The sequence below is a fragment of the Aotus nancymaae genome, unplaced genomic scaffold, assembly GCF_030222135.1.
Source record: "Aotus nancymaae isolate 86718 unplaced genomic scaffold, 86718_ANA_hifiasm-v0.15.2.pri h1tg000076l, whole genome shotgun sequence".
NCBI classification, from domain to species: Eukaryota; Metazoa; Chordata; class Mammalia; order Primates; family Aotidae; genus Aotus; species Aotus nancymaae.
Window position 1 is genome coordinate 11365579 of NW_026988491.1, and position 26302 is coordinate 11391880.

General features: G+C 48.4%; 1 protein-coding gene across 7 annotated transcripts in view; it reads left to right on the forward strand.

Annotated features, from left to right (window-relative positions):
- NCF4 (neutrophil cytosolic factor 4) overlaps nucleotides 1-13779 on the forward strand; it is a 95088-nt gene extending 81309 nt beyond the window's left edge. For 6 of the 7 annotated variants that reach the window (XM_012476360.2, XM_064368000.1, XM_064368001.1 and 3 more), the window contains 9 exons: nucleotides 247-331; nucleotides 1141-1294; nucleotides 3792-3862; nucleotides 6802-6929; nucleotides 7998-8055; nucleotides 8662-8760; nucleotides 11429-11559; nucleotides 11804-11869; nucleotides 13391-13779. In XM_012476360.2, the coding sequence (XP_012331783.2) occupies nucleotides 247-331; nucleotides 1141-1294; nucleotides 3792-3862; nucleotides 6802-6929; nucleotides 7998-8055; nucleotides 8662-8760; nucleotides 11429-11559; nucleotides 11804-11869; nucleotides 13391-13586 (988 nt within the window). In that variant the 3' untranslated portion in view covers nucleotides 13587-13779. Of the gene's footprint in view, nucleotides 1-246; nucleotides 332-1140; nucleotides 1295-3791; nucleotides 3863-6801; nucleotides 6930-7997; nucleotides 8056-8661; nucleotides 8761-11428; nucleotides 11560-11803; nucleotides 11870-13357 lie in introns of all 7 variants that reach the window. The other variant, XM_064368002.1, reaches the window with a different exon arrangement.
- Nucleotides 13780-26302: the final 12523 nt, after the last annotated feature.

Below are 26302 nucleotides of genomic sequence, written 5' to 3' on the forward strand. Positions count from 1 at the left end.
GTTAGACTGTAATTTGGCTATTGCCTTATGGCCGCCAGCGTCCCATCCCTACACTCAAGGCCTGGGCTGTGTCTTGTTATCTCCGTATTTCCAGGGTCAGTGGCTGGACCTGGTCGGGGAAGGGGTGCTGAGAGACCAGTGTGGGATCCACATCGTTGGTTCACTGTGCACTCTACCTCATACCCGGTGAGCCCACCAAACACATCAGGGTGATAACCAGGATTTCTTTTCCTCTGCTTCGCACAGCGACTTTGAACAGCTTCCGGATGACGTTGCCATCTCAGCCAACATCGCCGACATTGAAGAGAAGAGAGGCTTCACCAGCTACTTTGTAAGAGACATTCCAGGTCCTTCACCCGACAACCTCTGAACTTCCACTCAGCTGACCTCTGAACCTTGCACTCTGACCTCTGAGCCTCCAACTGTCTGATCTCTTAACTTCTGTCTCAGTGCTGCTACTCAACAGGACCTATTTTGCCCATTTGCCATTATCCTGGGAGATTCTGATTATTGCATCTTGGGGCAGGTCTAGTTCATATCTAGTGGGTAGAATCCAGGATGCTGCTAAACACCCCACCGTGCGCAGGACAGCCCTGTCCCCGGTAAAGAACTATCCTGCCCCAGCGTGGCATGAAGGTTGAGAAACCCTGATCTTGTCCTTTGATCTCTGAACCTCCACCTGGAGAGTCGGGGGTGAGGGGCTTTGGTGTTGCCGCCACAACACTCCTGTCATATGCAGACACAGATGGAGGGGGCACCCTGTGCCCGCAGCACAGCCAGCGGTGGGTCCACTCTGCACCGTGACCTTCAAGTGCAGAAGGGATGGCTGCAAGGGATGGCTCCTCATTTCTTGGGCCTGAGTGTGGGTATGGCCTTTTTCCAAGGGCTCTTGTCTCTACTGCTGGGTCTCACTTCCTCAACTTTTTCCAGCTTTTTTTTTTATTTTTTTAGCAAAGCTCGCCTACTTCTAGGGCACCAGCCTTTTGACTTGACAGGTGTCTCCTCCTCCAGAAATCCTTCTGCGTCCTTATCCTCATCATTTTCCCCCTACCCCAACCTTCTCCTCCTCTTTTCCCCTCCACCTCCTTTTAGCTTCTGCTCCTGGCCTCTGAGCCCTCCCCCAACCCCTGTCCTCCCTAGGTTTTTGTCATCGAGGTGAAGACGAAAGGAGGATCCAAGTACCTCATCTACCGCCGCTACCGCCAGTTCTATGCTTTGCAGAGCAAGCTGGAGGAGCGGTTCGGGCGGGAGAGCAAGAGCAGTGCCCTGGCCTGTACCCTGCCCACGCTCCCAGGTAGGCACCACTCCCATCCTGCTGCTGCTGAGCTGTTGGCTCTCCTTCCTTCCAGGGCCCCGACACTGTCCTGTGATTTTATCTCAACCTCATGTGAAAACTGTTCATGTAATTTACAGCCCCGCCCCCAGCAGTCACGAGCTGCTGGCCCTCCCCGCACAGCTCCCCTGCCTCTGGCTGTGGCTTCCACCCCAAGCACTCCAGCCTCACAGCCACAGAGCTCTGATGATCTTGGTGGCCACCCACTCCTGCTGTTTACTACTAGGAGGCCACAGTCTGGAGCACGTCAGCACCCGGCCTTCCTTCCTTGGAGACAGGAATCCCCGAGTCTGGCCCCTAAACACAGTGACTCACCTCCCGGCCTGCCCTCAGCTTCCTCCCACGAGACCAGCCCTCTGACTTCATGGTCTCAGCTTCCAGCATCCCTGTGGCTCTCCTTACTCCCCTGTCCTGCCAGGAAGCTGGGCAGGATCATGCCTCTGCTTGCAAAGAGTCCCCTCGCCCCCTGGCCTCCTGGTCCTTCCTCCCCGGCTGCGTCTTAACGTGCACCTTGGACAGCGCCACACCCATAGCTGCTCAGTACCTGCCCCCAGGAGGAGGAAACCCTACCATGAGTGGGTTACATGGGGGTGTCTCAGCAGTGCCCTCCATCCCCTGCAGGCCAGAGAGAGGGAAACCATTGTCTCCCTTCCCCAAGCCTCAGGGACCCTTCGCCAAGCTCCGCCCCTGCCTCCAGCTTGTGTTCTCTGTATCTCTGTCTCTCTCTCTATCTCAGCCTATGACCCTGCTCCTCCTTATCCAGCACCACCAAGGAACTCGAAGCTCCCCCAGGAGTCTTCCTGCTCTAAGCCAGCCTCCCCTCTCAGACTCCATCACTTTCCCTCTTCTCTCTTTTGGGGGTCTCCACTGACAATCCCATTTTCCTTGCTATCTGAGGATAGTCCTGGAGATTCAGGCAAGTTGGGGAGCCTGCAGGAACACAGCCTTTGGGAAGGCAGGTGTCTGGTGGGAGCACAACATTCTGGAGCTCATGCACCTGTCTTTGGTTCTGACCCTGATATTCATCTTCTCCTTGATATACCAACTCCCTCTACTAAGCGTCTCCACAGCCTCAACCCCCTTCTGTCTTTAAACAATTCTGAGCCCTGAAACAGCGTTCTCACAACAAGCCTCCCCGAGCCTCCGTGTCCCCAGGGTCCCCAAAGATCTCTTTGTTCTTCCTTTGGCCTGCACTGCACCTTGACAATTCATGCACTGTCTCACCTTGGCATTGCCATCCTCTCCTTAACCCCTCAGCTTGGCTTAGCTCTGACCACTCCACTGAAATTCCTCTCGGTGCGGTGGGCCATGACCCATCACTTCTGGCTTCCGTGGGCAGTGCCAGGCCTCATCTTCATGCCCCCACTCCTCTGTTAAGCTTTCTCCACCCTCCCGAGGCACCAGTGCCTCCCAATCCCCTTCCCATCTTACTGGCGAATCCTTCAGTGTCTCTGTTACAGAATCAACCTTCTCTGCCGCTCCTTGGAAGGTGGGCGTCCTCTGAAGGGACGTCCTCTGTCCCCTGCCTTGTCTTCTCATTCCAAACACTCACCCTGGCAAACTGACCCATGTCTGGGACTTTAATTGTCACCTTCTTACTTCTACCTCCCAAATGTCTAGCTCTAGCCCAGACCCTCCTACCACCACCAGCACCAGCACCAGCACCAGCACCTCTGTCCATCTCCTGGACACCAGGAGCCAGGCAGTTTCAGGCTTGCTTCCTCCTGGGGGTTCTCTAGGTGAATGGTCCCACCAGTACGCCCACCTGGAGGCTCCTGGAGGGGACATTTGTCTCTCGGTTGCCTGTCATGTTTCCTTTTTTTCCAGAACATTCTGCCTTGAGCTTGAGGAATTGTTCATTCATCTACTCAACATATATTAATTCATCTGGGCATGATTCTAGGCCCATGGTTCTTAACCTTGGTGGCATATGGAAGTGTCTGAGAGGTGGAAAGAATCCTGGTTCCTGAGTTCCACCCCCAGAGATTCTGATTTAATTGCTCTGGGGCAAGTGCTACATAGTGAGATATTTACAAACACCTTGGGTAGCTTGAATGTGCAGCCAGGGTTGCCACTGTCCTGGGTGAGGGGGCAACGGTTGTGAAACAAGCAGACGAAAATCCTGCTCTCTTCCTACTAAGAGTCGGGTGCATGAGAGAGAGAGAGAGAGAGAGAGAGAGTGTGTGTGTGTGTGTGTGTGTGTGTGTGTGAGAGTGTGTGTTTGGATGAGCAGGCAGTAAACAACAACAAAAAATAAAACAAGAAAAATAGCAGCTGGTGATAGCACAGCTCACAGGAGGAAACCTGGAAGGGGAGATGGTACCAGAAAAGGTAATAGGGAAGACTGCCGAGCCATCGGGAAGGGGCTCTGGCCAGGACTCCTGGCCTGCAGGGGCAGCCCTGAGCCCTGGGGCCATGTTGGGCCAGGCTCCTAGGACAGCTCTTTGCTTCTCCTCAGCCAAAGTTTACATGGGTGTGAAACAGGAGATCGCTGAGATGCGGATACCTGCCCTCAACGCCTACATGAAGGTACCAGCGGGCCTTGCCACCTTGGCACGTGGGAGGGCATGGAGTGTTGGTGGGGAGCCCAAGTACCATCCCTGGGTGTGGCTTTGGGAACTAGGGCTGGCTCTCTGGCTCCAGTGGCCCCATCTTCAATCCCTAAAGTCCTGGCCTGGGGAGAAAAACAAGATGGGTTTTTCTGTTAGGGTTCCAGGGATAGGCACCGGAGCAATGGAGAAGGTGTAGGAGCCACACTTGGAACTGACAGGTCTTCATTTAGTGCTCCGAGCCCACAGGTGAAAGTCTGTGCCAGGCGTTAAAATACAAAGGTGAATTCCATCCAGTGCCTGCCCCTGAGGTACCCACTGTTTCGAGGGAATGCCAACAGGTGGATCATGAGATCACACGGAGGCATATGTGTGCCTCCATCATGGGGCGTGGCCAAGCAGGCCACAGGTTGCTCTTATAGCATCTTTGTGCAAACTAGAGAAAGCCTTCTCTGGTCCAACACACCCCCTCACCTGAGCATGGGCTGGATTTTAGCTACACTCATGGGTCTTGGTTGGGTGCCCTTGTGTATTCTCAGACCTGCAAACTCTGCCTCTCTATGAGATAAGAGCATAGAAGAAGGAGCATCTTAAAGGCAGAGGCCAAGATGGTCAGGAAAGGACTTCCACCAGCCAGAGCCATCTAGGAAAGGGGCAGTGCTCCTCATGAGGTGGCCGTCAGTACTCCATCACTAGAGGCCTGATAGCGACCTCAGGAAGCTGGCAAGGGAAGCCGTCCTCTCAGCCCAGGGGCATCCTCAGGGCTGAAGAGCACTAGTCTCTTTAGTCTTGGCTCTGACATGGACTGGCTGGTTGATTTGGGGTGAGTTGCCCATCCTCTCTAGACCTTGGTTTTCACACCTGTGAAATGGGGCAGTGCCCTCTGGTATCACAGGAGTGAAGTTGGGATCTGTTAGGAACAGGATGAGAAAGTGCTTTGCAAACTGTGAACCTGCTTCCAGAATGTGAGAGATCTTTGATTCTTGGTGGTGGGAGGGAGCAGATGGAGGGCAGAGGAGGTGGGAGGAATGAGGAGAGAGCAGGTAGCTGCAGGAATCCTGGGCTCTGAGCAGGGAAGGGGGAGGGAGGGAAATTGGGTGGGCTCTAGCACTGGTGGTGTCTCCCCTCAAAGGGGCATGTGACAACTGCTCCTTCAGGGTGGTTGAGGCTCTACCCTCCTCCCCCTGGGCTATAATGAGGGAGTGGGCTCTAGAGGGAGGGAGGGAAGGAGGAAGAGAAGGTAGGAGGCAAGGATGGGGAACTGGGGCTACTCATTCCATACCTGGTCTTAGCAAACAGCAGTCCAGAGGATCTGTCTCAGCCTATTTGTATCCGATTGGGTTCCTGAGATCAGTCAGTGCAGCCATGGCAACCCCATCCTGTGCTTGCATACCCTCAGAGATGGGGAGCTCACTACCACTCTGCCCTGACCCAGGCTGCTTGTCCTATTGTTGGGCAGCTGTGAGAAAAGCCCCCAACTCTCTGTAAGTCCTACCCACTGGTCTCACCCTGCCCTCATGAAGAATGTGAATCACGTGCTAATGACAATTGCCTGGAACTGTGTGAAGACTTTTGACTGGCAACCAGGAGGCTCTTGATACACGTTTATGGATAAATGAATAATCTTATTTACTCCCCTCAATCACTTGTGAGTTAGATGCTAGAGAAGTGAAGTCAGTGTGACAGAGAAGTTAAGTAGGTGCGATGGGATTTGAACTCACATCTCTGTGACTGCAGGGTTTGAGCTCTCACTCACTGTGCCTCACTGTAATGAAAATGGCAGTAACGATGATATCTCACTCTGGTGGGCACCTGTTGTATGCCTGGTGTTGTTCTCAGGGTTGTGCATATGTTTACTCATTTAATTCTCACACAGCCCCACGAGGGAGAGGCTATTATTCCCCATTTTATTAATGACCATCTGGAGCCAGGTTTGCCCTAAGCCACCCAGTTGGTGACAGGCAGAGCTGGGATTCGATCCCAGGAGCCCCTGGCTCCTTAAACACCTCCCAGGCTGTCCCCATATGACAGCCTTTTCTGGGCTCTGCATCCCCAGTTCATCTGGGACAAAGTTCCCCAACCCCACCTCATCCTGCTGTCCCCATGGGATTCTCTGCAGGGCTCTGGGTGCCTCTGGAGTTTCAGCACCCAAAGCCAACCTCCGTGTCCCCAGACCTGTGTGCTTGGAGCTTGGTGAGATGACCCCGCCAGGCTCTGGGTGCTCACAGCCTCACAGCTTCAATGTCTTTGCATCATGGTGGTGTAACCAGCTTGGATGGAACAAGGACACTGGGTCCCAAGTCCAGGTCCTGCCCCAGAGCTCTGCTCTCCTGGCCAGGTGCTTTCCCCTCTCCAAGCCTCAGTTTCTCCAACTATGATACGAGATTAAAATATCAGGAAGCATTTTGTAGGCTATAACGCCACCAACTATTGTCTCACCTTGAGCTGTGGGGTAGCCTTTAGTGGCAGATGGCTCTGGGTGCCCCAGCTCTGTCCCTTGCTAGGCTGTGTGGCCTTGGGCAGATCCCTTCACCTCTAATCCTAACCCACAGGATGTCATGAGATGGGGCAAGGGCACACATATGACATCCACCTGGTAAAGTCACCGCCAGGTCATGTTACCTGTCATCACCATTATTGCTGTTTCTGGAGAACTTTAAGTCTTTTCCGAATGGACTCCTCTCAAGCCCATGGTCCCTCTCCTGATCTTGGACCCAGGAGCAGAGCTTGTGAAATGTTACCTTCAGCATGTTGAGTTTTCTTTCTTTTTTTTTTAAACAATACATTTCTGTTATCAGGCATCATACATTAGTAAAGAGAGGAGGGCTAAGGTCAGGGCTTGGGGATGGGACATCTGGGCTGAGGGGTCCCGATCTTTCTACTGACCACCCCACTGGTCCTGCTGTTTCACCCACACAGAATCTGCTCAGCCTTCCAGTCTGGGTGCTGATGGATGAGGACGTCCGGATCTTCTTTTACCAGTCGCCCTATGACTCGGAGCAGGTGCCCCAGGCACTCCGCCGGCTCCGCCCGCGTACCCGGAAAGTGTAAGTGACCAGCCCCTGGGCTCCCACATGGCCAGAGCCCTGGGACCCTGCTGGAAAAGCATCTCTTTTCCCCAAAAGGAGAGAAGGAAAATACAGATCAACCCTATCCCTGGACGCTTCAGGATGACTTGGTTTATTAGATGGGTTTGGAAAGTTATGCTCAGGCTTAGAGGGACAGAGGGTGTGTGCCTTTCACTGTGATAATGAGGACTGGAGGACAAGGACTGGGATCTTGACTCCAGAGAGTTTGGTGCAATCACTGGGGTGGCCCAGAAGCTCTGGGTGCCTGGAAAGAGTTGGGGGCAGAGAGGACAGAAGAGCTGCTCCATCCACAAACATTCCCTAAGTGTCTCTGGGAATGCCTTCTCTCTGGTGTGTTGTAGCTCCGTGGGGCCAGCTGTGGCTCTGGTTCTATCACACTGGCAGGGCATGCTGCTGCTCCATTTTTCCAAAAAGCCCATCCCTCCTACCAAAAATTCAAGCCACTTATAGACCGCTGGGCTTCCGAGGCCCAGGTCACTGCTACTAAGAATTCTGGGAAAGCAGGACGGAGCTCTTGAGCTCCCCACCAGCTTCTCCCTCCACGTTCACCCACCAGTGTCTCCAAGGGTCCTCTCCATGCCTGGCATCTCCCCTGTGCACACAGGCAGGTGTATCTTAATTCCAGCTGTGCCACGTGGCAGCCACAGGCCCCAGAGCAAGGCCCTTCACCTCTCCAAGCCTCGGTTTCCTCAGCTGAAAAATTAGAACAGTCACATTACATCGGAGCTTGGTTGTGGGAGCAGAAAAACGGACAAAAATGAAAGGCACAGAATGAGCGTGTAGCTGCCTCCCCACCTGCTTTCTGAGCCTGGCTTCCTGATCCGTAAAGAACAGTCCCACCTCCAAAGTGGTTGTGAGGATTTGGGGACAAGTTGCTGGCCCGGAGGAGCAACTGCAGCCACACTGCAGCATCTTCTCTCTCCCCTGCCTTCTCCACTCCTGGCAGGGGCTCCTCTGGACACAGAAGCAGGAAGCTGGGCTCTTAGGGAATCACAGGGCTGACAAGCCCCTCTTCTCTCTTCACAGCAAAAGCGTGTCTTCACAAGGCAACAGCATTGACCGCTTGGCAGCTCCGAGAGCAGAGGTACCCTCACTGGCCAGGCTCTCACCCCGCGGGCATCGGTCTTGGCCCACCTGCCACCACTGGGCCCCTCCTGCTGGGCACTGCTGTGTGTCTGGGACAGTGCTGGGCACCGGGAGGAAGGAAGGGGCTACAGCTGCATCCTCTGCTACTGAGGGTCCCCGAGCCCAGCTGAGGGGAGGGAAATGTGACCGGCATGAAGAGCCAGAGAACACTTCCATCCGGACTCTCATCCGGCCAGTTTGCCTGGACCTCCTCCGAGTCGGTCTTGCCTTAAGCAGAAGCTGCAGAGATGACTCAGACAAGGCCCAGCTCACGATGAAGCCTGGGGACCAGTGTGGGTACTTAGTCTAGAGAGTTTGAACCCTTCCCTGTGTGCCCACCCCCACCAGGTCTGGAAGGAGCACCCATCCTGGAGTCAGGGAGATGTGGGTTCAAATCCCAGCTCCTCCCTTAAAAAATGAGGTGGCTTCAGACAAGTCACTTATTCTCCCTGAGCCAAAGTTTCTACATCTGTAAAATGGGACACTAGAGTATGTAAGGCACTTCTATAGGAACTCAGTGAGTGAGTGTTTTCTCCCTCTCTCCTTACTGCACGCTTCTCCCTAGGCCCTATTTGACTTCACTGGAAACAGCAAACTGGAGCTGAATTTCAAAGCTGGAGATGTGATCTTCCTCCTCAGTCGGATCAACAAAGACTGGCTGGAGGTGAGTTTGGAAGTGAGAATAGAGGTGAGGATGGAGGTGAGATTAGAGCTGAAGATGAAGGTGAGGGTGGAGGTGAGATTGAAGGTGAGGGTGGAGGTGAGGTTGGAGGTGAGATTGAAGGTGAGGGTGGAGGTGAGGTTGGAGGTGAGATTGAAGGTGAGGGTGGAGGTGAGATTGGAGGTGAGGGTGGAGGTGAGGATGGAGATAAGGGTGGTGAGATTGGAGGTGAGGGTGGAGGTGAGATTGGAGGTGATTATTAGAAGTGAAGATGGAGGTGAGATTGGTCGTGAGATTAGAGGTAAACATGGAGGTTAGGATAGAGGTGAGGAAGGTGAGTTTGCAGGTGAGGATAGGGGTGAGTATGGAGTTAAGGATGAAGGTGAGGTTAGAGATGAGGTTGGAGGTGAGGTTGGAGGTGAGAATGAAGGTAAGAATAGGCTGAGATTAGAGGTGAGGCTGGAGGTGATGTTGCTTCAGGCATTGTGTGGGGACAGAGACTGAGGATGGTACCGGAAGGCCTCAGGGAAGAGGTGCCATCTGAGGATAGTCCTGGAGATCCAGGCAGGTTGGGGAGCCTGCAGGAACACAGCCTGTGGGAAGGCAGGTGTCTGGTGGGAGCAGAACATTCTGGAGCTCATGCACCTGTCTTTGGTTCTGACCCTGAAAAACTGGGTTGCTTAGAGCAAGTAAGTTAACCTACTGAGTTTAGTTTCTTGGTCTGCAACACATGTCTCAGCTGGGTCACTATTGATATTGGGGCCAGATGATCCCTTGTGGGGCTGTCCTGAGCATTGCAGGGTGTTCAGCAACATCCCTGGCCTCTCCACTAGATGCCAGCAGCACTGCTGAGTTGCAACAATCAATAGCTCTCCAGACATTTGCTCCTGGGGGGTGAAATCGCAACCTCTTGCATAATATGGGACAACAGTACCTACCCTGCCCGCAGCAATAAAAGCTGCTGGTGAAGAGCGTGAACTCAGAGCCAGCCTGTTTGGGTCATTTCCTAGCTCTGTGTTTCACTAGCTTTGCGGACCTTTGGAAACTTACTCAAGCTTTGTGGTTTCCTTTTCTGTAAATGTTTCTTCATCGGGTTCCTGGAAGGGGTAAAGGAGGTGATAGATGTCCAGGGCTCGCCCCAGAGCCCGGATGCGTGGCGCCTGGCCAGGCACTAGGGTCCTTAGGAGACGTAAATGAAACTTTGAAGCCAGGGCCTTTCCCAGTCACTGCTTTGTCCCAGTAACACCCACAGAAGGGCTCTGTTCTGACTCAGTGAGTGGAGGTAGGAAGTGGCTGTGTTTGACCTTCGCCTGGGGCAGGCCTTTTGTATTAGGTCCTGTCTTTAGACTTACTGCTCTTGTGGGGAGTGTCTGAAGAAGGTTCTGGGACAGATCCAGAGGCAGGGTCAGCCCCTGGGGGTGCCAGGACCTTTAAAAGTTGAATTGGGTCCCTGGCATCCAGGCCCTGGAGAGGAGCTAGTAGTGGCCACTGGTTTCGCCAATTCAGCAGTTTCCATTTTACCCTAATCATAGATTTCTGTCTCAGGAACTCAGGGCTCTTACCACTGCCTGAAGGGTATCTCTGGGTCGCTTTCCAGAAATCAAAAACATGTATCGCCTTCCTGTTTTCTGGAAAGTCCTACTTATCAGTATGCTGGCAAACTTCTGGCCTCAGGCTGAAGGAGGGGCAGGGGGTAGGGAGGGGACCACTTTGAGCCTTTGGTTAATATGTTTGTAAAATGGCATGTGAAGAATCCATATTCCATAGGGTCGTTGTGAAGATGAACAGAATGTGTGCACAAAGGCCAGGCAGTGGCTGGGTCTGGGTCTGGTTTCTGGCTACTTGGTCTAGAGGAGGGGCGCAGTTGTATCTGCTGAACGAATGAGTGAGTGGATCAGCAGCAGGCCCTTCACCACCCATCATCCTCTTCCTCCTCTGTTCTATTTCCCTCCCTAACACCTACCGCCATCTGACTCACTGGATAGGTCACTGTTCACAGGTGGGCATGACCTGTCATTCCTCATCATACTGGAAACTCCACTGGGGCAAGGAGTTTTTTTTGAGACACAGTTTTGCTCTTGTTGCCCAGGCTGGAGTGCAATGACGTGTTCTTGGCTGACTGCAACCTCCACCCAGTGGGTTCAAGTGATTCTCCTGTCTCAGCCTCCCAAGTAGCTGGGACTACAGGCGTGCGCCACCACACCCAGCTAATTTTTGTATGTTTAGTAGAGATGGGGTTTCGCCATGTTAGCCAGGCTGGTCTCAAACTCCTGACCTCAGGCAATCCACCCACCTTGGCCTCCCAAAGTGCTGGGATAATAGGTGTGAACCACCACACCCAACCCAAGGACTTTTATCTATTTTGAGATCCCAGAGCCTGTCACGTGGCTGGTTCTCAAGAATTCTTTGTTGAATGAATGAGTGAATTAATGAGTGAGATAAAAGCAGCTTTCCATATAAATTCAGATTCTGACATATTGCAAAACCTAAATATAAGTCTTTTTAGAAGTGACCAGCTCAATGAACTTCCTTGCTTTCTCTCCTCCCTCTACAGAAGAAGACCCGGACCTCGCCTGCCTTTCCCCATCATTAGAACGGGGCCGAGGGCTCCGAGGCGTGGCTCTGCTGCCTCTCCTCTCGCCAACTGGTCTTCCCTTCCCTTCCTCTGCAGGGCACTGTCCGGGGAGCCACAGGAATCTTCCCTCTCTCCTTCGTGAAGATCCTAAAAGACTTCCCTGAGGAGGACGACCCCACCAACTGGCTGCGCTGTTACTACTATGAAGACACCATCAGCACCATCAAGTCTGTGGCCTGGAGGGAGGGGCCTGTCTGGCCTTCCTGCCATCCCTACCACCACCATCCCTCATATCACCCTCCCATGGGTCCCTCTCCCACTCCAAAGCCCGCAGTGGCTCCCAGATGAGCCACAACGCTGTAACAAGACATCAACATTCAGGATAGCTTGGCCAGCCTCATTACCGTTTCCCCCACCCTATACCCCACTTCCAGCCTGATGCCTCCTTACCCCAACCTGTCACCCCCACAGGGACATCGCAGTGGAGGAAGATCTTAACAGCACTCCCCTATTCAAAGACCTGCTGGAGCTCATGAGGTGAGGGGCTGGGAACGGGGCTGGGGATTCAGACTCTCTGGAGAAGGGAAAGCAGGGAGAAATGTCAAGCACTAGTATGAAGGTGCTGGGGGTTTTGCATGTACTTTGCCTTCTCGTTTTATCTGCAGCTCAGCCTGCAGGTTAGGTGGCATCTCCCCACTTTAGAGATGAGCTGGGAAGCTGCAGAGAGGCTGGAGGACTTGGCTGAGCTCACACAGGTTGTGAATTTAAATCTGCAGCTGGAGCTAAAGTCTCTCTGGCTAAAAGCCTGGACTTGAACCATCCACCATCAGGGACTCACCACCTCCCCAGGTCCAGGACATTGTTAGATGTTCTTTTATAAAATGGTAATCTCATCGTGACATTTCTGACCATAAAATTTGTTCCAACTCATTATATAAAAAAAAAAATGTCAGAAATCATGCCGGAAAGGTACAAAGAAGTGAAATCGCCTCCTAGTTTACCCCCTCATTACGTGACGTACACTCAGGTTTCTTTAGTACTTGCACCCCCACACACATGCACACACAAAGGTTACTTTGGCTGCGCAAAACCTTTCTGTGGCTACATCATTAATGTGGCCTTGCCCTTTTGCTGGCCTCTTAGGATTTCTTCTACTTTTTTTAACTACTCTAAACAACGTTGTACAGACCATCTTCATTCAACTATTCAATGACTTATCTGATTATTTCCTTGTAATGATTTTCAAAAAGTGGAATTGGGGATCAAAGCGTTTGCAAGTCTCATAGGCTTCTGCCCCACGCTGTCAAATTACTGGCAGAAAGCTCAGATCAATTTCTAGGCGCTCCAGCCAAGTAGAAGAATGAGCATCTTCCCGCAGCCATGCCAGACAGTTTCTGTCCTTACAAGATTCTCCTCAGTAGTCTCACGCAGGCGTCTCTCTGAGGCTTTATACAGCCCTACTCTGTGCCCAGCCAAGCCCACTCTTCTTCATAACAACTCCTAAGCCTTTAGCACATTTACACACAAGACATTTCAGGCTGCGCCACTCATTTCCTGTGAAAGTCTCTGCATTTTTTTTTTCTTTTGAGACAGAGTCTCACTCTGTTGCCCAGGCTGGAATGCAGTGGTGCAGTCTCGGCTCACTGCAACCTCTGTCTCCTAGGTTCAAGTGATTCTCCTGCCTCAGCCTCCTGAGTAGCTGGGACTACAGGCGTGTGCTACCATGCCCAGCTAATTTTTGTATTTTTAGTAGAGACAGGGTTTCGCCATGTTGGCCAGGCTGATCTCGAACTCCTGACCTCAGATGATCCCCCCTCCTTGACCTCCCAAAGTGTTGGGATTACAGGCATGCACCACCGCGCCCATCCTCTTCTCCCTTTTAGGCCTCAATATCCCTATCTGTACAATGGGAGGTTGGATTACTTGGATGATACGGGCTTGTATCAGGCTCTGGTCTTTTCTAACTCCTGGCTTCAGGACATAAAATTCTTTTTACCCCTCTTCCTATCCCTCTCCTATGCTTAGGCCCTCTGATTAACCCTGACCATTCCCGTGCAGGCGGGAGTTCCAGAGGGAGGACATTGCCCTGAATTACCGGGACACGGAGGGGGATCTGGTTCGGCTGCTGTCGGATGAGGACGTGGCGCTCATGGTGCGGCAGGCTGGCAGCCTCCCCTCCCAGAAGCGCCTCTTCCCCTGGAAGCTGCACGTCACGCAGAAGGACAACTACAGGGTCTACAACACGATGCCCTGAGCTGACGCCATCCCTGGAGCAGTGAGGGGTCACCAGCAAGAGCCGTCAGCCCTCAGAGGAGATTAGGACCAGGAAAACCTGGGAGGATGGGGCAGACTTCCCGTCTCCGAGGCAAATGGACCTGTGGGGCTTGTATTCTGTCTCTTTCTACTCTTTACATCTGATTTAAATAAACCATTCCATCTTAAAGGGGCAGGCTAGGGGACAGAGTAGGTCTTTCATGGGGAGTAAAATACCATTTCATGAGCATCCACGGGGTGGGTCATTTATATCCGGCAGGGGTCCTGGCTCTGAGACCCCCATCCCACCACCCCATTTTCTTGCTCTGTCCCTGTGTGGGGGGAAACCTGAGGGTCCCCAAGCCACGCCCCTTCTCCCTCCCACTGCTCCCCTTTTCCTGGGATTTGCCACCCACTCCACGGAAATGATCTGCTCTGGGTACCCTCTGGGGTCACACCCATGCCAAGCCCTCAGCTGTGTGATGAGCGCCAGGAGCTCTCCTCTGCCTTCCTGTATCTGCTGCTCTGTAGGGCAGGGAGGCAGGTCTCAGGGTTGGTTGTCTCCACTGTAAGTAGGAACTGGGGGAGGACTCTGGTCTCATCCAAGAGGAGGGGGACACAAAGTGACGGGATAGCCTTCTCTGAGCTGAATCTCCTTCTATCCTAATCTGCCAAAAATTACACAGGTGGCACTCCCAGAATGAGGGTGTGAGGAGCTTGGTGGACACTCTCCCCCGGGAAACAGCAGTTTAACTGATGAGAAATACTTTAAATCAACTATTTAAAGTATCTAGAAATTGTTTAAGGGCACTGAGCACATGGAGATCATTACGTCTCAGTAAGAACAGCAAGTCGGTGGCATTTGAGACACACGTGTTCCCATCCCCCACCCCCAGCCCCATGTGATGGAAACTCCACACCAGATCCTCTGCCCTGGATGGATGCAGCCAGGAAGATGGGCTCCCTCATCCCACAGCTCCTAGCCTTCCGCAGTTTCACCCCAGGAGGAATAGGCTGCCAGAATCTCTTCTCTCTGTAGGTCTGTGCTGTGGAAGCACTATTCCAGGTCATCACAGAAGAGAGGACTGAGTTTCCTGCGGTTCCCATACAAAGTACCACAAAATTGAGCTTAAGCAACAGGATCAATTGTCTCACAGTTCTGAATGCTAGGTGTCCACCGGGCCATGCTCCCTATGAAATCCGTAGGGAAGTCCTTCCCTGCCTTTTCTTAGCTTCTGGTGGTTTGCCAATAACGTTTGGTGCTCCTAAGCTTGTAGATGTATCGCTCTGTCTTCACATGGCGTTCTCCCTGTGTGCATTTATACTGTCTTCCCTCTGCACATCTGTTGATGCATCCAAATTCCCCCTTGTATAAGGACTCAAGTCATGTTGGACTAGGGCCCATCCTAATGATCTCATTTTACCTCGATTACCTGTAGAAACCTCCTATTTCCAAATAATGCCACATTCTGGAGTACTAGGGCTTAGGACTTCGTGCGTGTGTGTGTGTTTAGACATAGTCTTATTCTGTCACCAGGCTGGAGTGCAGTGGCACAATCTCTGCTCACTACAACCTCTGCCTCCTGGGTTCAAGTGATTCTCCTGTCTCAGCCTCCTGAGTAACTGGGACTACAGACGCGTACCACCACACCCAGCTAATTTTTGTATTTTTAATAGAGATGCGGTTTCACCATGTAGGCCAGGATGGTCTTGATCTCCTGACCTTGTGATCCAGTCACCTCAGCCTCCCGAAGTGCTAGGATTACAGGCGTGAGCCACCGCGCCCGGCCAACATGTCATTTTTAATTTCAACATAACACTTCAACCCATGACACTCCCTTTACCCACTCAGCTCCCACCACTGGGGCAAGGGCTCTGCAACAGGCGTAGCAGGCCAGGAATGCTAGACCTTAACTCCCTGGCAGGGCAGGTGCCATGCTGAGAGGGCCAACCTGAGATCAGGGGATACCATCCTCCACTCCAGTGCCCACTCACAGAACAGATATCCCTCCTAGAGAAGCAGGCTGATTTGCCTATCCCCAGCTCTGGTGCCGTGGTACAGAGGTTCTGCCCAGGGAGAGAGTCAGGACTTCAGGATGGAGAAATCCACAGCTTTTCCTTAGGGGACCAATTCTATTTGGAAAGAATCCTGAAGAAGTTGACAAAAATAATGGAAGTCTTGATGGCCAGCAATTAAGGAAGGATCAGATACTAATGGCATCAAGTGAAACGTAAGCCCAGAAATTTCACAGAGAACCAGGTAAAGAAATAATCAAGAAGCTGGTCGTGGTGGCTCACGCCCGTAATCCCAGCACTTTGGGAGGCCGAGGCGGGTGGATCACCTGAGGTCGGGAGTTTGAGACTAGCCCAACCAACATGGAGAAATCCCTTCTCTACTAAAAATACAAAATTAGGCGTGGTGGTGCATGCCTGTAATCCCAGCTACTTGGGAGGCTGAGGCAGGAGAATCGCTTGAACCTGGGAGGCGGAGCTGGCATGAACCGAGATTGCGCCATTGCACTCTAGCTTGGGCAACAAGAGTGAAACTCCATCTCAAAAAAAAAAAAAAAGGAAATAACCAAGAATGGTGATTCTAGGACTATAGTCATCCCCGAGGACTCAGAAGATTGTGCTCCCATGCCGAGCTGCACCCACACAGGACAAATCAGAGTGGAAAGTGTGGGAGACTTGAAATCATTTCCTAAATCACATACAGACCCATCAGCAAAACACACTAGCTCAAGAGGCTTAATTAAGCATAACCTCTGAACAAACAATGGCTGAACAGTAAGTTAATCGGACTCAAAGGGGATTCTTAGGAAGCCAGGCTTAAAAATAAAATTACACTCATTTCCTGGTGGTTTGGAAGACTGGGTACGCCCAGGCTGGTCACTCTCAGGAGTGACTGGAGAAAGAAATGCTGGGCTATCAGTTCCTGATTAAACATGGGGCAAAGTTGAACCCTGAGCCGTGAGAGATGTTTCCAAACCACATTCACAGCCAAAAGTAAAGGGTGAAACCAATCTAATTAAGGGGGCTTAAGCACAACTTTTCACCAATAAGTGGTTTATGCAGACTCAAGTACAACCTCTAGAAAGCCAGGATAAGAGAAAAAAGCAAAACAAAACAAAATCAAGAGGAAAACATATGAGCAGGGACATCATGAGCTGCACATTGTAGGGGAAACAGATCTCACAAAATTAGTTCAGTGAAGTCACTAAACAAGTAAACACATGACAAACCAAATAACAGCATTAAGCCCTAGAGGGAATAGCGGAGCAGTGTCTGGAGTTGCTACAGGACAGTTCCTGATACGGTTTGGATCTGTGTCCCTGCCCAAAGCCAATGTCTAATTATGATCCCCAGGTTGCAGGTGGAGCCTAGTGGGAGGTGATTGGATCATGGGGGTAGTTTCTCGTAAATAGCTTAGCAACATTCCGGCAATGCTGCTGTGATAGTGAGATCCCGTCATTTAAAAGCGTGTGGCGCCTCCTCTTTCTCTCTCTCTTCCCCCTGTTCTATGCCATATAAGAGTTGCCTGCTTCCCCTTCGTCTTCCACCATAATTGTAAGGTTTCCTGAGGCCTCATCAGAAGCAGAAGCCACTAGGCTTCCTGTATCGCCTGTAGAGCCAAGAGCTAATTAAACCTCTTTTCCCCATAAATTACACAGTTTCAGATATCTCTTTATAGCAGTGCAAGAACAGGCAAATATAGTTCTCAACAAAAAGTTATGAGAATTGCAAAAAAAAAAAAAAACAGCAAAGTGTGATCCATACACAGGAGGCACATAAAAGCAGGCAAAAGAAACTGCCCTTGGAGGGAGCATTCAGATGCTGGACTTGGCAAACAACAACTTCATATTAGGACTATGTTTAAAGAACTAAAGGAAACCATGTGTAAAGAATTAAAAGAAAGTATTATAACAATGACTCTTCAAATACAGAATATCAATACAAAGACATAAATGATTTTTAAAAAGAGAACCAAATTGAAATTCTAGAGTTGAAAAGAACAATAATTGAAATGAAAAGTCCACTAGAGGGTGTTGAACAGTGAGAACACATGGACACAGGGAGGGGAACGTCACACACCGGGGCCTGTCAAGGGTGGGAGGCTAGGGGAGGGATAGCAGGGGGTGGGGGGATTGGGAAGGGATAACATTAGGAGAAATACCTAATGTAGATGACAAGGGGGTGGATGCAGTGAACCACCAAGACATGTGTATATGTATGTTACAAACCTGCACGATCTGCACATGTACCCTACAACTTAAAGTATAATAATAATAAAATATCCACTAGAGAGGCTCAGTAGTAGGTTCGAGTTGGCAAAAGAATGTTAGCAGAGAAAGTATAAACAAATTGAGAGATCAATAGAGATGATACAATCTCAAGAAAGAAAGAAAAAGGAGTGGAGAAAAATGAGCAGAGCATCAGAGAAATGTGGTACACCACGAAGTGCACCAACGTGTGCATAACAACATTACCAGACAGCGACGAGAGAAAGAGACAGAAAAAAGATGAAAAGAAATCATGATTGGAAACCCTCCAATTTTTATTTTTTTTAAAACCGCCGATTACATATCCAAAAACCTCAACAAACTCCAAGTAGTAGAATACAAGGAAAGCCACACTTAAACACATCATAGTCAAAATGTTGAAAGCCAAACTTAAAGAGAAAATCTTGAAAGCAGAAAGGGAAAAAAATGACTCGCCACATAAAAGGGAACCTCAGTAAGACTAACAGCTGATTTCCTGTCAACCAAGAATCTTACATACAAAAATCTATCATTCAGAAATGAAGGTGAAATTAAAACATTCCAAAATAAGCAAACACTGAGAATATTTATTGTTAAGCAGACTTGCTTTACAAAAAAAATTAAAGGAAGTTCACTCTAATGACTTCATTTTAACTTGATTAGCTCTGTAAAGGCTCTGTCTCATGTAAGAGCACATTCTGAGATACTGGGGTTAGAAATTCAACGTGTCTTTTACGGGAGAATACAATTCAAACCAAACAGTATGCTAGAAAATATCCATTTAAGAAAAATGTTAAGACCTTGCAAGATGTGTTCTCCCAAACCCAGTTATTTGGCTTCTAGTTTGTTGCCTGACCACATTCACCAAGAAAATGTTCTGCAGGAAAACAACCAGACCTTGGCTGGGACACATTCTTGGAGGAATTGAGCCTCACAAGAAGTAAAGGAATTTTCTGATGACTCTTCCACTCCCCACTCTTAGGGACAAACTGTGCAAGCTGACACCTTCCCCCACTCTGATTGCTCTGCAGCTGCATTCCTGAACCCCTACCTAGGTGCCACATCAAGGCTGCCAGACGTGCTACAATTAAGCAAAGCCTGATCTGGGCAGCTCAAGGGAGGACAGGGAGAACATGTTGGTTATCCATACTTGTAAATTCCTGTTTGACACATATCTGTAAAAAACTCCTGGTTTCTGTCTGTTTCTTAAAAGACTGCTGCCACAAAAGACACAGGATGACCTATTGTAGGTCTGTTACAAGTTGACAAACTATCTCTGTGCCTGTTACCAGTGGATAGATTACCTCAGTCCTGACACTCCCTTATGCCCCTCTCACCCCATATAAACCCCTCGTTTTGTAAGCTCAGGGCTGCCCCCTCTGACTGTTACAGAGCAGCCCGGCAGGTTAATAAACCTTGCTTCCCTGAATTTTGGTCTATTCTCCTTTCTCTCGGCTACCCTTACACCCACCAAAAAAACTATGGTAGGAGCAGGAGCCAGAATACAGAGCGGTTGGGGCGTTGTTCTGGCACACAGAGGCAGTGCAGAGTGCAGAGCCATGGGGAGGCCGTGAGGTCAGGAGGCTGGGCCAGGGTCTTCTGTCCCAGGCCAAGGCCCTGGAGGTGAGCACTGAGGTGATCCTGAGACAGTGGCATTCCTGGTTTTCAGCAGAAGCAGAAGAAAGTCTCCTCTGGAGTGAAGTATTTCCAGTTTAGGCTGACAGGAGTGTTACCCTGATTAACATCAAGCAAGAGGTTCATACTCAAAGATCACCGTATCTGTGAGTGAGAACAGGCAGAGGCAGTAAACAGTAGCTTTAGAGCCCCGGGGACTACAGATTATTGAATTACGTGACTGAAATATTTAAAGAAATAGAGAACATAATCATAAAGATGAATAAGCAGAAAAGGATGAACAGGCACGTTTTCAGAACCATAAAGGAAAGAAGGTATGAATGTATCGATGTGTGTGCATATGTGTGTGTATGCACATATATATTATCCAAAAGGTAAGTTGGTAAAAAGCCCAAATTTATCAGAAATTCTGATACCATAAACATAGATGGATTTGATGTATGAGTTAAAAGATTGAATTTTTAAAAATCTAAATCTATGTAAGTGTCGTATATATGAAACACACATAAAAGGTCATGAAAACATTGAAAGTAAAAAAAAAAAAAAAGAATGAAAATGATATTCCTGGAAACTACTCACCAGAAGACAGCTGGGACGTCTACACAGACTCACAGTCCACTTTTGTGTAGACTTGGCGCTCGAGCTCACTTGGTGGCACTCCTTGACCCTGAACTGAGTAGTTACACTTACCAGCCATACATGTCGCTGTTATTCCCTGATATTTTATTGCTTTTGGAAGGATGACTTTGATTTTATGTATAACTGAAGTAAGAACACGTCAAAATCAGAAGTGGAAAGCTTTTGCTGATAATGAACCTGATGAAAATCGCATCGGTGGATTTGCTAGGTAATGTTATCCGATGAAAACCTTGGCTCCCATCAATTGGCAGTGAGCATCAGACTGCTCTGCAGAATGGCTGATGAGGGTCCACCAACTGCTTACCCCTTGTTGACTGTTCTTGGTGTACCACGTGCTACAGGAACACACAGGATACATTCGGAGGTAAATGGAAAAAGTCAACATCCACCATCTTCGTAGGATGCATCCAATTTACTATCTGTCAGTACACAAACTAGACACCATGGGTAACCAGAGACGTATTTTCTGACTGATTAATAACCTTTTCATACCAGCGGTACACACTCATGGCAGGGATTCTGGCTTGGACAAAAAACCAGTTGTTAGATGTTATCATTCCTGGAAACTGTTACACATACCTCCTTCCCAAACATTTTGTGGAAAAGCAGTTTCAGCTTTTATTTCCCCTAGGGGAATATGTGCATTTGAACCTGACTGCAAAGAATTTTAGAGGAAGGTAAACACTGTTTTTCAGCCTGTGTGCTTGCTGCAGTCACAGAGCCTAAGATTCCATGACTCCTGAAAGAGTCCAGTGTTAAGAATGTCATGTACACAATTGACAGCGTTTGGAATGATGCTGGTAAGACAACATTAACACAGGCTTGGCACAGACTCTCACCATATGGATGCTTGCAAACAAGTCTGTACATAAAGGCTTTGCAGAATTTTTTGTGACTAATGAGAAAATGATGACATAAGACTTCATTCTTGCACAAAAAGTTTATCAGCTAAAAGTGGAAATAACTGAGAAGAACTGATACCAAAGAAATGTTGAATACCGCAACTCAGCTATTGTTCATTCTTTGCTTGGTGGGGAAATTGCTGACAAATACAGAGAAGGGTTGACGGTAATTGTGATGACGATGATGATGCAAATAACACCGAGTAAAACATTCCCATTAAAAATATGGTGAATATCTAATTGGTTAATTATGGGCCTTGAACTATCCACAATGAATGGTGAACAGGGGATAATGGAAAATTACCCAATTAGAAACAGACTTCTCAAGTAGTCATCCAAAGGAATAGGACCCTGGAAGAAGTCATTAAAAAGGCAATGGATGGGAGTGTGCTTCTTGGTTTGAGGACCCTGTTCCTGGTACATCATGAGATGTCCAGTAGGAAAAATGTGGCATCCTCAAGTTAAGATAATTCAAGGTGCATTTAATAAAGGGACTGTTTACAAAGACATAGGCATCACACAGGAAAACCTCGAGGAATAGTTCAGTATCCCAGGGATCGGACCTCAGACCTGTTACATTCCTGGGCCCAAAGGAATGAAGGGAAGGAGTGTCTACAAAACCTGAAAGGAGGGGATTGTGTAGACAGGACCTCCTTAGAAGCACCGGTGATCTTTGGCTGGTGGGTGAGATTGACCCAAAGTAACCCTGCAGGGAGGGGACCAGAGGAACAAGTACCCCTCACTCCTCTCCTTCCCCCTTCTGATCTCAGGGGAGGGGTTCCCCACTGCCAAACAGAACCAGAAGCCCTAGGGCCAGGCTGTTACAATCCACACAGGTTAGCTTCCCAAGGTAGAGAGCAGGGCGGAAGAGAGACGGAGTAGATGTGAGTGGGGAAGTGAAGACATCTGGCTCCGTCCACACCTTTTGCCCCTCACTATATATGCTTATCCTTTAGCCAAGTGAAAATTGCACGTTCCCAAGACAGGGAACACAGGAACTGATGGCACTGTCGGGTCATATCAATACAGACAGACTCCTACCCGAAACTGAAAGTGTTCGCTGCTACAGGTATTCCTTCTATAAAGCGGTGGAAGGGTGATGACTGAAGTAATATACACATAGCTGTTAGAATCCCCGCATCTGCAGCTGGTCACATGTCCAAAGTGGATATTTTGAGCACCTGTGGCATGTGGTGATACAGCACTTTGTCTCTTCCTTATAGCCTCAGGAAATAAAGAGAAAGTTTGTTCAAGAGATGACGGTAGCGTTCACCGCCCTAGGATGTTACCAGAAAGTAAAGAACAATAACCCCAGGACAGGGAGGCTGCTGCTACTGCTCAAGCATCTACAGCATTTCCCTGGGGGGATGCATGAAGGCAGCAGAGAGACATTCTCAAAATAAACAGCGAGGGAAATGCAGATGTCAGAGTCATAGTGTGGGGGCTAAAGTGACTCCATCTTGGAAGCTGATCCACCATGTTGACTTCTGATTAACCCCGGTTCCCGGAATGCCCCTCAGACTTCATTTTAGCTATTGTTCTTTGTGTAAGGACACAAGCCTACCATAAATCCTGCCTTTTGATCAAATTAAGCATGTGTACCCTTTATGGTGTGTAATCCCTGAGTCTGGGGGATAATAGTGTGGAGATCTACCTGTCTCACAGTTGTCCAAGACCATGCTTCTGTCTCTAAGTTCTCAAATAAAACCACCCCACAACAAGCTGGATTTGTTTGCTTCCTTCTCTGGTTTCCTGGCTCCTATGTTTGTGGTTCGCTTTGCATGTACAGCCTTAAAAAAAAACACTTTTAATGGTCAGATGTAACAATAGAGAAAGTACGTGAAAGAAAAATAGCTGAAAAGTAGCAAGCTAAAATTCCGAAATCAGAAGTTAAAAAAAAAAAAAAAGAACAATAGAATTAGCTCAAGGAGGGAAGTAAAGACTTATAAAGATAAGACCAGAACTCAACATCACCAGCGCCACCACCAACAAAAAATACGACAGAAAAGGCCAACAAAGCCGAAATTGGGTTCTTGGGAAAGACTATGATAAAATTGATGAAGGTAAAATGAAAGAAGAAAAAACAGTATTAGGAATGTAAACGGACCATAATTATAGATAAAACAGAGGCTTAAAAGACACTGAGCCAGGCGTGGTGGCTCACACCTGTAATCCCAACACTTTGGGAGGCCCAGGCTGGCGGATCATGAGGTCAGGAGATGGAGACCATCCTGGCTAACACGGTGAAACCCCGTCTCTAATAAAAACACAGAAAATTAGCTGGGAGTGGTGGCACCTGCCTGTAGTCCCAACTACTCGGGAGACTGAGGCAGGAGAATCACTTGAATCCAGGAGGTGGAGGTTGCAGTGAGCCGAGATAGCGCCACTGCACTCCAGCCTGGGCAACAGAGCAAGACTCCATCTCAAAAAAAAAAAAAAAAAAAAAAAGACAAGACACTGAGAATTTCATCAAAAGCTTTATATTCTAAAATTTAAAATTTAGATTAAACAAATACTTAGAAAAGTATAATTTGGTTTAAAAAATCAAGAGAACTGATAGCCGAATTTTCCTTTATTAAATAAATTGAAGCTGAAATGTTGCCTCCCCAGTCACATACAGTTTTCTGGGCAAGTTCTACCGAACATTAAAATAGCAGATTATGCTAATATTACAAAAATATCATCCAGAAAATAGAAGATAGACTATTTCCCGACTCATCTATGCAGCAAGAATAATCTTGATGCCTGTCTTAGTCTGTTTTGTGCTGCTATAGCAGAATACCACAGATTGGATCATTTATAAAGAACGGAAATTTATATCTTGCAGTTCTGGAGGCTGGGAAGTCCAAGGTCAAGGCACCAGTAGGTCAGGGTCCAGTTTCTCTGCTTCCAACGTGGCACGTTGAGGGCTGCGTCCTCCAGAGCGGGGGAACACTATGTCTTCACGTGTCGGAAGAGCAGAAAAGGAAAAGGGTGATTCCACGCCTGCAAGGCCTTTTTATAACAGCATTCATCCATTAAACGCTTCCCAAAAGGTTCCACATCCCAACCCGTGACATTGGAAATTAAGTTTCCGACACAGGAATTTTAGGGGACACATTCAGACCACAGCAATTCCCAAATAGACAAAAGTAGTACAAGTGGTCAGAATTATAAACCAATCACATGTGTGAAGATAGAGAGAAACGTTAGCAAGCTAAATCCAGCAGGAAACATACACACACGCAAAGATAATATAAATGCCTACATTTGGTTTAACCCAGACATACAAGGAAAGCTTTGCGTCTAAACGTGTATAAATATTATTCACCATCGCATAAGAGAATAAAGGAGAAAAACTACATGATCATCTCAACAGATGTGGGAAAAAAATTGATACAATTCAAGACCGAGTCACAAATTTAAATTAAACACACGTGCACATCTCTCACACACCTCTTAGTATACTGGGAACAAAAGGGAAGTCTTTCATCTAATAAAGGCTCTCTTCAAGAAAACCTGCAGCAAACATCATTCTAACATTTAGTAGAAGCACATTAGAATATAGTAGCAGTTCCTTCACATGGTAGAGAGGCAAGAATGTCCACTATCACTCGTTTACCAACACCGAAGGGCCCCGCCAGGCCAGCAGGGCATGAAGAAGAAATTAAAGCATAAGAATTGGAAGGCAAAAGCATATCTGTTATTATTCACACAGTTGTCTACATTGAAAACCCAATAGAAAATGTAGGCAAATCATTCACTATGATAATAGAGCGTCACTTTGTGGCTGATTCTGTTAATGCTAAAAATTGATTGCCTTTCTATACAACAGCAATAAATAATTTGAAAAGAATTCTTTTTTATTTTTGCTTAGAGACGGAGTTTTGCTCTTATTGCCCGGGCTGGAGGCAATGGCACGATCTCAGCTCACTGTAACCTCACGGGTTGAAGCGATTCTCCTGCCTCAGCCTCCCGAGTAGCTGGGATTACAGGCCTGCATCACCACACCCGGCTAATTTTGTATTTTTAGTAGAGACAGGGTTTCTCCATGTTGGTCAGGCTGGTCTCAAACTCCTGACCTCAGGTGATCCACCCGCCTCAGCCTCCCAAAGTGCTGGGAATACAGGAGTGAGCCAATGCGCCCGGCCAAGAATTCTTAATAGATGCTATTCACAACATCAATACAATCTTAAGGTACTTGGAAATAGATCTAACTAAAGGCACGCAACACCTGTATGTGTAACATGGTAAAACTTAACTGAAAGTTAAAGAAAACTGAAATAAATGGAAAGACAACCCATGTTCATAGCTTCAAATGAAGCTAATTAACAATCAATATACAGTTCATTACCTTCAATGTGAAGCTAATATTGTGCAGCTGCCAGTTCTCCCAACTGATCTGTAGCTATCCATGGGTTTGATGCAAATAGAAAAACATCCCAATAATTTCTTTCTGCTTTTGGTTTTATTCTGTTTTTGTGTAGAATTTCATAAACTTTTTCTAACATTTATATAGAAGAGCAAAGGACTTGAAATAGCCGAGGTACTCCTGAAGAAGTATGAAGTGAGGAGAGACGATCTCTGGAGCAGTAAGAATTATTATAAAGCCATGTAAATGAAAACAATGTAATATTGTCCCAGGGACTGATAATTTCGCAATGAAACAGAATAGAGAGCCCAAAATACTCGATCTGTGGTAGAAGTAGATTTGCGGGGTAGTTGGGGGAAGGAGAAATAAAATCAAAGAATGATGCTTGGGCAATTGCTAGACCACACGGAATACAAAACAAGTGAGACTGGATCCCTAAATTGGCCACCATTCCAAAAGGCAATTTCGTGCATTAACTTGTAAGAGGGAAATGTAATACTTTGAGAAGATATGTAGGATACTATGTACCAAATCTTGGAGTAGGGAAGAATTTCATAAATAAAACAAAAATAAATCAATATTAATAAATTTGACTATATTAAGCTCAAGATGTTCTCACCATCAAAAGACACAAGAGAAGAGGCGCAGTGGCTCAGCCTGTTATCCCAGCACTTGGGAAGGCCCAGGTAGGAGGATTGCTTGAAGCCAGGAGTTTGCAACCAATCTGGGCAACAAAGTGAGACCTTGTCTCTACAAGAGAAATTTTAAAGTTAGCTGGTGGGCCTGTAGTCCCAGCTACTCCGGAGGCTGAGGCAGAGCAATCACTTGAGCCGAGGAGTTCGAGGCTGCAGTGAGCTACGATTGCACCACTGCATTCTAGCTGGGGTGACAGAGACCCTGTTAAAAAAACAAAACAAAACCAACAAACACA